Source organism: Struthio camelus, chromosome 5 (genome assembly GCF_040807025.1).
Source record: "Struthio camelus isolate bStrCam1 chromosome 5, bStrCam1.hap1, whole genome shotgun sequence".
Classification (NCBI taxonomy): Eukaryota; Metazoa; Chordata; class Aves; order Struthioniformes; family Struthionidae; genus Struthio; species Struthio camelus.
Genome location: NC_090946.1, coordinates 33,253,040 through 33,269,196, shown reverse-complemented (window position 1 = coordinate 33,269,196; position 16,157 = coordinate 33,253,040). Strand labels below are relative to the sequence as shown.

The 16,157-nt window shown below is 39.5% G+C and overlaps 1 protein-coding gene across 2 annotated transcripts in view; it reads left to right on the top strand.

Annotated features, from left to right (window-relative positions):
• The window catches only part of SHANK2 (SH3 and multiple ankyrin repeat domains 2), a 339,001-nt gene that overhangs the window by 165,541 nt on the left and 157,303 nt on the right, over positions 1-16,157 (top strand). For both annotated transcript variants that reach the window (XM_068945429.1, XM_068945428.1), the window contains exon 15: positions 11,201-11,276. In XM_068945429.1, coding sequence (XP_068801530.1) covers positions 11,201-11,276 — 76 coding nt within the window. The remainder of the gene's footprint in view (positions 1-11,200; positions 11,277-16,157) is intronic.

Below are 16,157 nucleotides of genomic sequence, written 5' to 3'. Positions count from 1 at the left end.
TATTAAGAATACTCTAAAAGCTTAAATTTATTCTAAGCAGAGATATATAGAAAGTTTCTAATTCTGCAGTGTTTAAGGCTGAGACAAATCACAGAAGTTAAAATGTATTCTTGTAAAGTAATTACTGTTATCTGTCTTCACAGTACTGAAAGGACAAATGCCCTCTAGCCATTTTTAAATGTAGAAGTATTTTCAGATTTTGCTGGTTTCAAACTCCAGCCATCCTAACTATTTTGAATGCCAGTTTGACTTTTCTAAGGTTTCTAACTCCAGGCTTTCAAACCAGTGGTCAAACGTCAATTTTGGATGTGGCGGTAGTTCCCTTTTTTGGAAATGAATTGCCCTGTGGCCCGACTCTGAAACTTGTATACTCAAGTATTTTGTTTTAACTGTGTCTGTATATTCTGATAAAGCGTCACAAGTTCAGTGGACAATGTTTTGTGCTCTGTTTTCCTTAAAAAGCAGTGCAGCCTTCCTAAGCGATTTATTGTTTTGATGCCTTTGTATTTCATAAGAAGAAAAAGGAGTAGCCAGGCAAGGGAAGAGTTCTCCCCGGTGAGCGCGTCCTTCTCCCCCCCACCCCACCCTGCCCGAACTGCTCTCCAGCACTGCTTAGCTTAGCAACTCTGGGCTCTGTTCGTCCGCGCTGTTTGTTCACCCTGACTAGGATCATAGTATAGGGTACTCGTCTGTGTGTTTATTAATGGTACACTTTATCAACAGTGAAATTCAGACTGGAAAGCACGTGGGCATAATTAAAGTAGAGGAAGAAAAAGATACTGAGCAGAGGCTCAAAATTCTGGCTTTTACTTGTATTTTATTTAGTGTTGTCTTATTCTTTGAAGTCATGCTTGTTCTTTACTCTTTCAGATACCTGGCAGCCTGTTTTAATATCCATGCTATTTTTTTATGATGTTAGGGTGACTAATATTGGCAAGGTTTGGGATGGCAGATAAGAAAAAGCGAAATCTGTTTATGCAGGACAGAATGAGAAAGTTGTATTTTGAAACAATTTTACTGAAGTCCGATATATTCCAAGGGGATCGGGGGAGGAAAGAAAACAAAACGCTCCATCGCATTGACTTTGGTGCCTGTCTTAAGGGAAGAGGAAATCAGTAGGCATAGGACCAGGCATGGTCCTTCAGCACCGGGCATAGGAGTCCTCCATTTGGCTGATCTGGCAGAAAATATTGAAAGTGCTCCCCAGGCATCCCAGATGGCCCCTCGGTGCCGCCTGAGGCCTGTTTGATGGCAGGAAGAGTAGGACTACGCATAGTTTGCACTGACAGCTTACTGCAAACCTGGCAAAAAGACAGGACTGAAACTGCTGTGTTGCGGGGAAAAGGTTGGGAGGGACCTTGAGCTTCTCGTGTGTCTTGTGCGCAGCGGATGACTGCTGCTTATGTATTCCAAATTTTATCTATTATTGAAGTGGGAGGATTTGACAGATCGTTGATCCTGAATATAGCTGACAAAGATTTACACTTGAGTGAGGCTTCCATAAGGGAGGAAATTGAGGGGAAACATTTGTATCACCGTTAATGATAAAAGTCCATAATAACTCTTGTTGAAAGTTGCTGTACATGAAAATTAATGATATTTGAAATTGAACAGAAGAATGGCTTTTCAGGGCCTGTTTTTTTCTAATCCAGCCCAAGATAGCTCTCAGTGTGGTCTTTCCTCCTTAGGATGCAGAATGACCTTCTTCAAAGCAGCTGGTTATTTCTGTTTGCGTGATTGTATCAGGTAGCAAAAATCCGTGTTCTGTGGACTAGGACACAACTCTTGCCCCGCAAGCAAGTGCGGGTTTCCTTCACAAACTTCGAAAGGAGTTTCTCTGATATTAAGCAAAATCGCTGAAAATTGTTATCTGCTGTAATAATGTTAAAGATGCTGTAATAGCTGTAATAATATTAAAAATGAATGCTATTTCTGCTAGAACACACTTCAGGTTCTTGTGGCAGATTTATAGCCACTTGAAAACAGATTGCTAGAGTGATATTTCTGTAGTGTCATTCCTCATCAGAAAATAAGTAGCAAGGCTGACACTACAGTACTTGTAAATGACCAGAATTAGAAGGCTACTCTGATGTTTTGTTGTTTCATGTCTTTGTATTTTCTGTTGTTCTGTGACATCTGAGCCGATCTGGCACAGGGAAAGCGGAGAGTGACTTACTCCCACTTCTTGAACGTTTGCAGGAAGCATTGCACAGAGCTGCGCCGGGCACCTTTTTAATGGTCAGCTATACTGATCCAATTTCGCGTGGCTTTGCCTTGGCTTGAAGCCACAGAACTTCATCTCTTCAACAAAAGCAAACAAAATCTACAGCCACTTTAAAGGATAGTGTAGTAACCCTTAGAAAAATAACATTTAATTAATGATTGAGATAGATGTCAAGTTTCAGAATGTTACTTGAATTTTTTTTTAAGGCCATAAGTAGAAATATAGGTTGACCTTTGTGTTTAGCATATCAACAATGAAGCCCGCAAAGGCTTGACTTCTTTTAATGCGTGTACACGTGTTGTCTCTATTTTCAGTATTCTGAATCAGAACTTCAGATAGCCCTTAGTGCTCGCTGACATATATTTGTGACTGAAAATGAATGAAATTTACTAAAATACGGGAGGTTAGTGTTTGCATAAGGCTAAGCACATGCATAAGTATTGCAAAATTGGGGCTGTGCACTTTGTCTATGTTGAGTGCAAAGAATGAAATCCTATTAATAAATTTTTAAAATTAGGCTGGAGGCTTGAACGAGCTGTTAAATCAAGCTCATCTTGACTCCTGCCCTTTGTTGCAAGCCTCATTTTGGATTATGTCGCTATTGGTGAGATCACTAACGTCACTCACAAGATTATTTACAGGGAGGAATAAAAATTTGAAATGAGGTGTTACAATTGCAAACTTTTGTACCATAAATCAGTTCCAAGGAACTGCAGCATCACACCACCTGAACTTTGGAGTTAAACAAAGCATCCTTACCTTCAGAATAAGTAATGCTTGGGCAGATGATATTGCCAGCAAGTAATAAATCAAGATTTCTTTGTTCTATGTAAATTGGAAAAATAAGGTGCCTTTATTATGTGCTCAGGTGCAATTTGGGATAGACTAGGAGAATGGTTTTGGATAAAGTATAGAGTACGTATTGCCCTTCCACAATAAAAGGATTAAGCAAAATGCATTTAGGTTGCTTCGTTTCGGACCCGATTTTCTTTCAGCAATGGTCTAAACCTACACAAACGAATCAACTCCAGGCTTGGTTGCTAGAATCTCAGAGGTCTGTTACCAGCCCAGGTCAGCATCCGTCTCTTTACAAGCAACAAAGCCTAATAAATCTTGGGGCAAAGGGAGAAAAAAATTTCCTTTCCCAGCTAGTTGACGACATCCCCCAGACCTATGTCTGTATTTCTGCCAGACCTTGAGTGATTTGATCTGCCGTTTCAGTGGAGACCGTGGGCACAAAGCTGTCTTTCAGCATCTGCATTATGCTGATTAACTATGCTGCAGCAGGTGTGTCAGAAATTGAGGGGCAGGGGGAATGAGGTCCTGTAGAAACGCAACAGGTGATGTTTTTTAGAGGAAGACCAAGTGATCGCTACTACTTTTGGGAAATATTGTGCAAAAGGAAGAGCCATGCAAGAGTTAGCTCTGTCTGTGACTGTGTTTTGCAAACAGATTAGTACCTAATAAAGGAAAGACCTAGTTCTGAAATAAGATCTGCCTTAGAGATTTGTCTCAATTTTGATGTGCGTGTAACTTTGCTTCTTTGTAAGAAGCAAATACAGTCAGATGAAGTTATGTTTCCAGTCAGATTTATACTTCAGCAGTGAAACTGTATATGTAGCTTAACCTCGTTACAAGAATACTGATTCCCCATATTAAGCTCTGTAAGCATTATTCAGTGTTAGAGAATAAGAAGTAAATGCTTCAGCAACTGCTTGATGTTTTTTCTGTGTAAGTGAGCTTTCTCGTGTAATTATAGGGAGAACTAATGACTTGGGAAACCGCTGTTCTTCCATAACTCCCTCTCCAATAGATCCAACTGGCATATTTCAGTTATTAAGGTTTCTCTTGCAAACAAACTTGCTGATTCGCTACATTGATCAGCCATTTCAGCATCCTCTGTGAATGAGCTAATTCACTATATTCCAGCTAATCTTTTTCTAAGGATGCAGGAGGGAATCAGCATCAGACTTTGCTTCCCGTTTTTTTTTAATAGGAGTTAGAAGAAGAAAAAGCAAGGGGGAGGACAATCAAGGAATTGCTATTCCAGTCAAGGAGTTGTCCTTGAGACATTTTTATGCGTATTCTTAAATCTAAAACACTTCAAATACCGTATAAGGTTTGATATTTCTCAATTTCAAGCTGAAGAAAAACTGTCTGAGAGCGCCACATGAACTGAACCCTGGGATTTAAAAAAAAAAAAAATCATCTACAAGTTAAAAAACATATTACCAAATTCTGATTTAAAGTTTTTCATGAGATTACAATTTATAATGACTTCATAAGTTATTGCACTTTTCTTGATAATCCTAGTTTACCTGTTGTAGTGAAGCAACAGTGCTACTATTGCAAATTTGCAAAGACGTGAAAAAGGTAATCCTAGTTTCTTCTGAATTCTCGGGTGGTATGTAACTGCAGATTTCAGTTCTAAGAGTTTTAATACTCTTTAAACACAGACAAGCTGTGTTTGCATGAATTGCTTATAGTCCTTATGAGTTCCTTATTCATTCCAGCTCCAAAATTGTACAAACTGATAAGAGAAACAGAAATCCTGGTCCAGAGTTTAGTCCCTCCTATGTTTTGTTGTTAATGCTCTGATTCCTTCAATGCAGTAACTCCTTAAATTAAGAAGGATCATATCAAATATTTAGAGACAAATTCTGTCTATATTTCTTGGTCACGTTTTTACATTTTGTACAGATGGTTAGAATCCACTCTGCTTGATTTGGAGAAAGATCCATGAACTTGTATTTTCTGTGTCTCAAATGACCGCTCAAAGGAAAAGATATATTAACTGTGTTGTGAGTCTAAAAAAGTCTTCTCAGTCACCCAAATTTTAATGAACCAAATATCATGGAAAAATCTCAATTTTGATGAATCTCAAGTCTAGGAAGGAGAAAGGGAATAGGGAAGAGGGAGGTTTTACAAGAAAACTTACGGAGACTTTACACGCTCTATAGTATGAATATAGCACTGTTTTGACCAGCCCACAACACAGTATTTGTTATCCTGCTGCACATGGAGTTGTGATGCAATGACCTGCTTGTGTCTCTTTAACAGATGGGAAAAACTTAACACAGCTGCTAGAGATGAGGTTTTAGGATAAGAATATCCACTCTAAGTTAGTTCTTTTGAGATACGCTCTTGCTGGCTAACAAACCTGCTGCCTATTTTTGCTTGTTGCTTTCTCTACAGTAGAGGTAGTTCAGCTTCATTTAGTATGGCAAATATTTTAAATACGTGTAGACTTAAGATAGAAACATAAATGCTCTGCTTAGTGACACTTTCAATCCTTTATACTCTTTCTCCACATTTTTTTGTAGAGTCAGTTTTTTTTTTCAGGTCTGTTGGCTCAGTTTTAGGAAAGGCTCATAAGGTAGGTGCATTCTCTTGTCAGAAAATAAGTATATGGATCATGGCTAGCACAAGTAGTCATGGGTTGCGGATTTCTATTAACCGTACGTATTATTTATGTACCTGGTATTAACAAAGAATTTTGATTGCTTTGCATAACTTTTGGTCGTCTGACCTTCAGCATAAATAGTTAAAGCAGTTTTTGGCAAGAATTGTGGGACGGTACACAGTGAAAGCCTTGGGCTCCTGCCACTGTTGGGTACTGCTTTCAGTCAGCACATGCAGATTGCTGTGCCCAAACCTCTCGAAGCAAAGAACATCTGTGCCTATGTATTACATTAATGAAATATCTCTCGGGTATCAGTGGGGAAGAGGGAGGAAAGGAAAGCTTCGTGTGTTGGGCTTGTGCTAAGTTGCTGAATTGACTGTGGCCAGCTGAAAAACAAAGTGAAGGACTGTGAATGACTCTAAGTTTTGAATGTTTTTTGTTAGGTATGTGTTGAAAAACCATTTCTGAGTGTGCAGACTTATTCCCCTCCCTGGAACTTGGCTTAGAACAAACTGAAATTGTTTCTTAAATTGTGCTCCTGCGACAGGTGTGAGAAGTTGGGTGCACCTGCAGTCTAACCCGGCTTTACCTTTAACAGTCAGCTTGTGGCATTCAAAAGTTATCTGATGCTCTGCGTTGCCTCTCCCACATCACACACAAATCAGGCGGTTGCACTTTTTGCTTTCTTTGTTGGTCACAGGCGCGTGCCGGTCCCTCCCGGCCCCCCCGCGATGCTGGCGAGCGGGCTGGCGAGGATCGACGCAGGCAGCCGCAGCTCAGCCCCGCGCAGTTTCCTGGGTAACAAACAGGCAGCTGCTGAAATGCCCTGCGGAGAGCTGGAGCGAGATCGGGAGAAGGGAAGATGGGGGCTTTGGGATTTCTCCCCCCCCCCCCCGGGTTCTTAACTCTTCCAAACAATATCAAAGGTGTAAGCGATCTATTACAAATAAGGTTCGTCTCTTTTAACGTGCCGGCAATACTTAGGAGCTAGTCGCTGTCGAAATCAGGCAAGGAGGAGTTGCCAGCCCTTTGTGGATATGAGTCCAAATTTTATTCCTTGGTTTCTTGCCAGAGATTTTCGGCTTTTGAGGATGCTGTCAGCAGGCGCTGTTGCAGTCCTGTGGTCAGTTATGAGGCTAACATAGTGAAGCTGCAGGGAAGCCATATACATATTTTTCAGTTGAGGAAAACCATAACTCCTCCTCAGGTGGAAGAAGAAAAGGATAAAATGTTTTACTGCCACATCTTCTAAATGTTCGCCCCTCTCTGACCCCTATACGTTACGTTCTAGTGTGGCGGAGTTTTAGTCTGTTGTTTGCTGAGGTGACTGCAGACATCAAATGTTTCGTATAAAAAAACACAAGGTCAAAGCTAGGGTTGTATGATTTAATATTACCACTATTGCACAGCGCAAATTTTTTACTTCTGCTGCTACTCCATTAGCTTCAGTGGCTGACAGACCAAGAAAGAACTTGCCATGTTATTTTGATCCTTGCAGGCTCTTCTGTGGCTCTCATCACACTAGCACTCAAATTGCTCCTAGGTGTCTTTCTAATTGGTGTGGATAAAGCCTCTTAGGTGGTTTACTGATTTTTTTTTTTTTTGGGGGGGGGGTAGTGAAAAGTGGGGAGATTGTAGCTGTATAGAAAGCCTTGCTTTTTGCATAAATGATCTTTCCTCTGTGAACAGCCGTGCAGTACTTCAAGAACAGAGTTGTTAGCCATGACCTTTGTGCTGATGCTTCAAGCTTCATGCTCAGATATGTCTTGTTGTAGCCTAGAAGTGGCAGAGACCTGTAGAGAGAAAATTTCCTAGCTAACTAGAGATATTTAAAAAAAAAAAAATTGTGGTGGAACTACTCTGGTAAAATATATGGGGTTTGCAAGAAATCTGGACATCTCAAATGGTGTACTAGTGTTCCTCTTTTCTGTCAATTTAAAGGAAATGACATTTTTGCAAACACTGATATTTTGTCCTTCCTCCTGGAATAACTTCTAAGGTTCACCTTGCCACAACGGTAATGACCGTAGCAATGATCATAGGGTGAGTAGTCTCAGGCCAGCTTACTCCAACGCACTCTGATTGAAAAATTTTGATCCCCAGAAAACCTGGGGCCGTAGCAATGGTAGCAACAGAACCTACTGAAAACTGGAAGTAGCCAGTTGGTGCGGTTAGAGCTTTTTTTGCTGTGTAATTCTGGCTTGAATTCAGAAAAATTATTTTTTAAACAATTACCTATAGGTTCTTTGTATTCTTTAGTCAAATTAGAGAAGGGAACGTTTAAGTGGCCCACAGTTTTGTTTTGGGTTAGCTTTTTTGTTAGTACCCCGTTCGTTATGGTGACTCTTCCCTACTTACAGATGTCTGTATTTATGCTGCGTGGTAGGATAGACGGGAACCTGAGTCAGGGTTTAGGGAAAGAGGGTGATTAAAGAACTACAGGGCTTACACAGCAACCTGAGAAACGCACTGTATACTCTTGAGTGGAGGGATTTGTAAGGCTAATGGTCTCCCAGAGAACCCCTGTGAGTGTGATTGCGCACAAAGGAGCGGGGGAAGGCAGAGGGGTGGGAGAGACAGGGAGCAGATACACACTGCAGCTAGCGAATGCTGGCTGTGCAATACTAAGTAGCTGAACAAAGCTATCTGTCTTACTGCGTCTTTCCTTTCTTCCCACCCACTTTGTATTCATTAATAGCACTGAAATATCATGCTATAGAAAACAGTTTCTGCAGAAGAAACATCTGGCTCCTTAAAGGCTCACGCAATGACTTTAAGAGCTCCAAATATCCTTCATCATACCTTGTTCTTCTAATGATTTTTTAACTGACCTCTGAGAAGAGGCCAGTGGTCAACTCTAAATGGAAAGTAGGTTTATATTCTTATGTGAGGCTTCTCGTTATATCTCTTGATATTAAACTATGCTTTTTAGGATGGCGTGGAGAAGAATTTTGCTCAGTGGTGAACAGACTGCAATTCAGGCAGGTCGCTTTACTCCAGGGCACAGCGGGTCATTGGATTTTGTAGCCAGACTTGTAAACTTAGCAACAAAGGCACGACCCGTAAAATTCACTGAACCCTTTACAGTACGCTTGGAGGCACAGTCACACAGTGACTTCAAAACCAGATCTCTTTGAGGAGCTGTCGCGCAGCCTTGCTGCTCCCCGTGCTTACAGCTCTGGTCTGTGAAAGGCAGCATGTTGTCCTGCAGCTGGCGAGCTGGCTGGCTCACCTTTGATTGCCTTTATGGTAGGTGCTGATGACTGTGGGTGCAAGCTGGGTCTCTACCGGGCGCTCCAGAAAGGTAGGGGGTAAGGGCGGGCAGCAGCTACGTAGCTCTCGCAGCAAGCGAGGAGGGTAAAGGTGGGGCGTCTCTGACGCAAACTGTAGGTTGTAGATGAATGACAAAGGGACAAAATAAGCCTGAACAAAACTGCCTTGTAGGAGTCGTATCATAATAGGGATTTTCTCCCTTTCTGGCCATCCTGCAGGAGGGAGGATGACTGGTCCCCAAAAAATGATTTTTATTTTTATTTTTAAATTTTAGTCCTACTTTTCTTGTGTCTTTCAAATTGGTGCAGCACTGTGAGGAAGTCACTTGCCTACTCTGCCAGGCAGCAGCAACCTGTGCTGGTTAAAGCAAGGAAATAATCCCTTTGTCCATGCCTTCCTCTCAAAGTCTGAATCCCAGTTCTTTATCCTACAATGTGCTCCTTAGTCATCTTCAAAGCCAGCCATCCTGCACTGATGTGTTTTTTTTCTCTCTGCAGACTAGCACTTGGTCTTCTGGCAGCACTGCATCCTTTCTCAGAGTAATTTTTAACGTCCTGAAGAGCTGTGACATAGAGGCAGTATTGCTTGAGGGCTATGTCTAACTTGGAGAATTAATAAAAGCCTTTTGCGTGGAGCCAATCTGGCCTTCAGCGAAAAGTTCCTCAGCCATGCAGATGAGGATTTCATGGTCACAAGCTACACTAGAAATATTTCAATTTGATTTTTGATAACTGTTCAGCCAGCTTAACGTGATGGCATTTGAGAACCAGCTTGTACTTAGGCAAGACTTTTTTTGTGTGTCAAAAACTCTAGTTATTATGTACCTTCCTTTGAATGAACAAACCATCTAAAAAGAGGCCATACTAAAGATACTTGTCTGAGAGAAGCAAATACCCTAAAATACTGTTCTTGTAAAAATCAAGTTGGGTGAGGCTCAGAAAGTTGCTACTTTCTAAACAACAATTATTGTAATATAAAAAGCTACCAAAGAAGGTTTCTCACTCCCTTTTTTTTTTTTTTGGTTAAAGTTGTACTTTATTTGCATTCCTCTTTGGAGTAAGCTTGTGTATGTTTTTGTGTCATTCTGAAGAAGAATGTGACAATGAATTACTTGCCTACTGTATTTTTTTCTTCTTCTTCTGCAAAAATGTAATTTATAGCTCATTTGGAGTAGTTATAGGTTATATTCTCTGCTGTGAAAACTGAAGCAACCAAATACTGGGGTAGCTTCTGCATCTTTCCTGCGTGCTTGATTTATTGATGCTCTTACAGATGTCCGTTGAAAGCAGAAAGTCTCTTGGATCTTTCTGATCCAAGCGAAAGAGATATGTTTAGTGTTATCTGTCATTCTCCAGATATGGTTCTAAACTAAATGCTTTAACTGTTAGATCCATGCTAAACTAGCATTAATGTTGGTGAATCTGATGGTGGAAATAGATGTTTTTGAACATAAACTGTATGGTCCTATAGATGAATGCTGCAACCAGTGGGTGTGGGGGTTCCTTCAATGGGATGCATTGTTTTCTTCTTTAGAAAAGGCATAAATATAAATTTTTAATGAATTTGAGGTTGTAAATGCCTTTTTACCAGATGTGTTTATCTTATTCCTTTGAGTGTTTATCTTATTCCTTATCCTTATTCCATGTTTCCCAAAAGTGGTTTTTCTTTATCTTTTTTGTGTTTTTATTTCTGGTTGGTTGGATTGTTTGCTTCTGCTTATATAGTGGGAGTAGAAGTTTCATGGCAATACCTCCTATGAGATTTGATTGATAGCAACAAATGTAGGCACTTACTTTTCCCCCAATCCTATTCTCTGTATGCCTAATAAAACCATAGAAATAGCTTTAGTTTTGTGTGTGTGTGTGTTAAAACAAAAAATTCTGTTTTGCATTCTTCTGGCTATTTTCATAACCCTTCTGGAATGAGTTGCTGGTTTTTCTTCTTTCTTCTCTTATTTTGTCTCTTAATCCAAGCTAGCAAATAAGCAATTAAGAGTGGACTTGAAATGTTTTGCCACTGAGAATGTGGGTGGGTCTTAACAATCTTGTAAACGAGATATCATCTACAAGAAGTTCTCCTTTCTCACCTGTTGTTATATACAAGAATTTCTCAAGTGCAAAAATCAAATTTTCATCAAAACTGCTTGAGACCATGTTAATTCATTATAAGTATTGTAAATTGGCCTTTGCTGATGTATAGCAGAATATCTGCTTTGGAATTGCAAGAAACCCAGCACGTGATTTAGTTTTCTTTTTTCTAAATACAGAAGTATTATTAAAAGTTCCCTTTTCTTTGTGCAGAAACACGAACAGATAGAACAAAGAAACTGTTTAGACACTACACAGTTGGATCCTATGACAGCTTTGATGCTTCAAGGTAAGAATTTTCCGTTTGACTGCAATCTGTTTACAAAACAGATTGGGTTTTATTTATATGCTGCTTTTGGTTTAGGCTTTTGAGGGGAAGAGGGAAAGAGATTGTTAAGCTGAGCTTCTCAAGATGTCATGCTATATCTAAATAGTTTTTTATCACAGACTATTCTTTTTGTATGGGATAGGCCTACAAAAATGAAGTAATACTGAGTGTCACTGTTTTCTTTTCATGAGCGAGGAAAGAGATCAGCGTTCCCCAGGAGCTGTTTGTGCCAGCCGCTTCCACAGTCAGGAGGCATTTGCATTGTTGGGTACTTCAGGCCTTTTATATCTGTTCAAAGAATCACACTTGCTGACAAGAAAACCAAAATAAAATTTTCTGATTTGTTGTTCTAAACGATATTTTGTATCCTAAGTAGAAATTAGGCTATTCTTACATTATTTATTTGCAGTTTCTGCTGAGTATTCTTGATTTTTAAGCAGGTTCTACTCCCACGCACATATATATGTTGGATGTATGGCCAACTTCTGGTAGGAAGAACAATTTTTTTTTCTTTTATTTTTTTTTTTTCCCCTCTTAAAGCATACGATCTCAGTAAGCTGTTGCTATCGTCTTGAGAAGATTGTGGTGGCATGCTGGAATTGCTTACACTTTTCTCCTGACTGTCTAATTACAGCTTGGGGTTTTTTTAGTTTTCAAGAAAAACACCTTTTTTGTAAGAGAAGAATTCTGAAATGTGTAAAGCAATGATGACAGAGTTTCATGTAGCACAGTCTTTTAAAAAAAAAAAAAAAAACACTGAAAATGTGGTAGCCATTATTTTTAGTATGTAATTATCTTAATCCTTGTTCTGAGGGTTACGCATAGTCTTACGATTCATAAATTCCTCTCTATGCCTGCTGAACTATTTGGGGAAAGAGGATGGGAGTTGAAGTTGGTCGAAGGAGTCTGTATATCCAAGATGCCCTCCCTGTCCTTTTTGGGTGTTTATTGGTTCTAAAGCATTTGAATTTTTTTATTGTCTTTTTCCCAAGAAACTTGGGGTCCATCACAGAGAGGGAGCAAGACCATCTGCCTTCCTAAAATAGGCAGTATCCTGCCATCATTTAGATGGGTTATTTTGAAAGCAGGAGGCCAAAAGCTGTATACAGAACAAGGGCTTGAACCTCATCTTGGTGGTGATCAGAAATGTCTCTTTACTGAGACAAGCTGTTGGGGATGAAGGGATTATAGTGTCTGCTTTTAGTTCATCATGGGAAGCATGGGAAATGTGTGTGTGCTGGGGTTGTTGCTTTTTTTTTTTTTTTTTTTTTTTCCCTTTAAGGTATTTGGCTTGTATAGTGTAACAGCAAAGCTCTCAAATTCACCTTAACAGATTCAGGACTACAGCTGAGCAAGAAAGTTTATCAAATAAGATGAAAATTTTCCTACAGCTTAAATTTGGAGAAATGAAATAATGGGGATGTGTCTGGAGTTGTTCCTGGCAGCAGTAGCAATTGTCTGAGAACTAAGCAGGAAAGCAGCAGAGTTCTCCCAGTAGCCTCTGAGCAAACAAAACAGTGAAGAGAACTGAAGGGTCATTTCCAGCGATAATCTGAAACCCAGCACAGACCCATTTTGAAGAGTAATGATGACAGTCCTGCTGTGCAAGTGGAAATTGAGAGGGGAGGTAGGAAAGGGTAGCGTTAAAAGGAAATTCTAAGAACGCCAGTTGGAAGGTAGACTTGCTTAACATACTCTTGCGTAGAGAAAATGTGGTGATTTTAGAATTTACATAAAACAATGGCAGTAAAACTACACAATGTTTTCAGTCACTGAGTTTCTAAATCTAGCTAGTTGCTGGAATGAAAGAAAATGGTTTATCTGAGACACATGCAATAACTTACTGTAGTGATGAATTTACAGATGAGGTATATACCATGAAGATAAACTTCCTTTTTCATCCTTTGCAAGCATACCGTATAATGAAACACCATTCAGATACTTTTTTTTTTTTCCTGAACAAAATGGAGTGGAAGGCCTCGCTTTTTTAAAACTCTAGTGGCATGCAACGTTGAATTTCAAATACTTGACTGAGGCTGCAGATCAGCTTTTTGTACGTCTAAATGGTAATTTTACTGGTGCTTGTGTATTGTTAAAAAGGGAACCTACAATAAAAATCTGACTGGAAATTAATACATCTTGCTTGCATGTAGAGTAGATTTAATTCCTGACATGGGCTTCTTTAGGGAGGGGGATTGTTAAGAGGCAAACGATGTCAAGCTAACTGCAATTCTCAGTTAAGATATTTCTAGATTAATGTACTGCTTTAATTACTTTTTCTGTTATGGTGTCCTCTCAAATGAGAGAAAGAATATAGTAAACCGATTGCAACTGAGTTATAATAAGCATTTGTTACAAGGCAATTGTGCCTATGTACTAAGAAGAGCTTTGAAACGAAATTACTTACAAATCTAATTCAGTCCCTTTTCAGAGGTGATGGGTGTTTGCATCCCTGAAGGGAGTGGGTGCTCCCTTGGCTCTCTCCTTTCCTCCCTCCCAAAGAGAAAGAAATTGCTGAGTAGAAATACTCTGTTTAGAAACCTATATTAATGGATTTATTCACATACAGGAAAATACATTGTACATGGCATTTTTCGTCTTTAGGAAAATGTGTAGCTTGAATAACGAAGGTTCATTAAACTCTATTTCAGGCTTGCATAAGGGATTAGTTTATCCGTACATTAATACTTCAGGAAAATGAATAGTACTTTCACTAACATGAAGAAAGGCCGTGAAAGTTATTTGCCAGTACAAATAATCATTAAATATAATACAAATATAATATTTGAAACTACGAGGTCAAATGTATTATCTGATTTAAGTGCTAAAGGGATGCATTAGTTCTTTTCTGCAAAAATGTTGTTTTTTGCAGCTGTCATATGCTGCTATTGCTAGAATCCCTCTGCAGGGATTCCTTTGCTATATTAATTAAACTTTAAAAAAAACTAACTTCTAATTACTTGCCTTTGATCTGATGCAGATGGACATGTGATGAAGGAGAAGATGGGCTTTGTTGCAGTGGCATCCATGGAGTGTAAAGTTCCTTACCCTAGTAGGAGCTGGTTTTGGTCACAGAGGAGTAGATAATGTGTCCCTGGGCACTCGTATTAGGCTGCAAGATCAGGAGGCCTGAAGCTATATTTGCACGCGTAGAAAAAGAGTAGGCACACCCACAAAGCGGCAGGGAGATAATATAAGAGTGCTCCAGCGCGTCTCTCCTGTCTTTGTGGTCAGCAGTTATCATGACCCCCAACAACGATGGAACGTAGTTTTTGAGCGTTTTGTGGTGGAAAAAATTCTATTGAGTCTTGTTTGAAAATGTTTGGGTCTGCCTTGACTAGGCTGGATGGCCATTATTGAGCACCGGTAGAGCAGAAACTTCCGAAGCGTTGTAAATATTCTTCAGAGGTCTACTTAAAATTCAGAACTACTTTTAGTTCAAATAAAATTAATTATAGACCTTAAATCATTTATTTTCGTGAAGTTATGGTTTGTCATGGATGGATTTCATTTTAATAACAGAAATTACTGTTAGGCTATAGACTGGATGTTGAAATACCATTACAAAGTATTGTTTTTACCTACTTTTTTTAATTGAAGTGAAGGAATTGATTAATTCGGTCAAGACAAGATAGTGAATAGTTCAGCCAGGAAAACCAGAGGGAATGCAAGTAAAATCTGTCCAAATATGTGTATAAGAAATTAAGTTATCAAATTAAGTTGGCTGAAATATTTTTTTTTTATTTCAAATGTAAGATGTTAGCACTGTGATGTAATGACAGTGTTAACTGTTACTTTTAAAATTCTGGAGGCATAACAAATACGAGCAATTTTGTTACTATATATAGATTATAAACTGGATTTGATGGAAAAGAATGTGATCCAGCTACCTTCATGGATTTGGAAACTTTAGAGCACAAATATGGAAAACTTTTTATTACTACATTAATGGCATCATCTCCCCCTGCCTCCCTCCCCCCCCACCCCTCCCCAGAATAGTGAAACAGCAAAAGCGCTTGGCAAATGGAATACAAATGTGAAGTGTACCATGTCACTGCAAGGTTTCTTGTCTCTTTTGTGTCTTTGCTTCCCTATCCCTACGTTCTTAGTACAGTCAACTTTTGCTTCTTTCTTCTAGCTGCTTTAATTGGTACTAGTCACTGTATGGGAGGCTTTTGCTTGCTGCCTTCTCCTGACATCCTTCGGCTCTGGCAGTTTTATGAAGCACGCAAGTAATTCTGTGCAAAGGCTTGTCATCACAGAGTTAATGATTTACCCTCTGATTTTAGTTGGTTTTTTTTTTTTTTTGAATGAAGAAGAAAGAAAAATGGATTGTGTCATTGGGGAGGTATGTGTAAGAAAGCTTAAACGGAAGTTTAATTCATTAACCTTGCTGACCCTACTCGGAGTTGGGTGATGGCATCCATAGCTTATGAGTGTAGAAGCTGACAGACAAAGGTGAAGGAATTCCTCAAAAGCCATTTTACATACAAACACATACCAAAAATGAGAGACTTTTCTCAGCTGTGTATCCCAGCAGTTGTCTGCTGATGTTGCCGTCCGCGTTGCACAGTAGAGCGGTGTGAGCTTCAGTCCTGGACAGCTCGGAGAGATTCTCGGGGGCACCGGGAGCTACTGAGCCCTGTAATTCAGCATGCTTTTCAGTGCTTCTTGTTGGATTGTTTTATTTTTTTTGACCCACAGACTCTACCTGTTGAATATCTCAGTCCTTGTCCCACAGTTGTGATGTAATTGGTGCCGTGTTAATACTTTAAACATTACGTTTCCTACACAATAATTGCGCTGGGTTTTAGTGCAAGCTGTCAATTTGATGCAGAAATA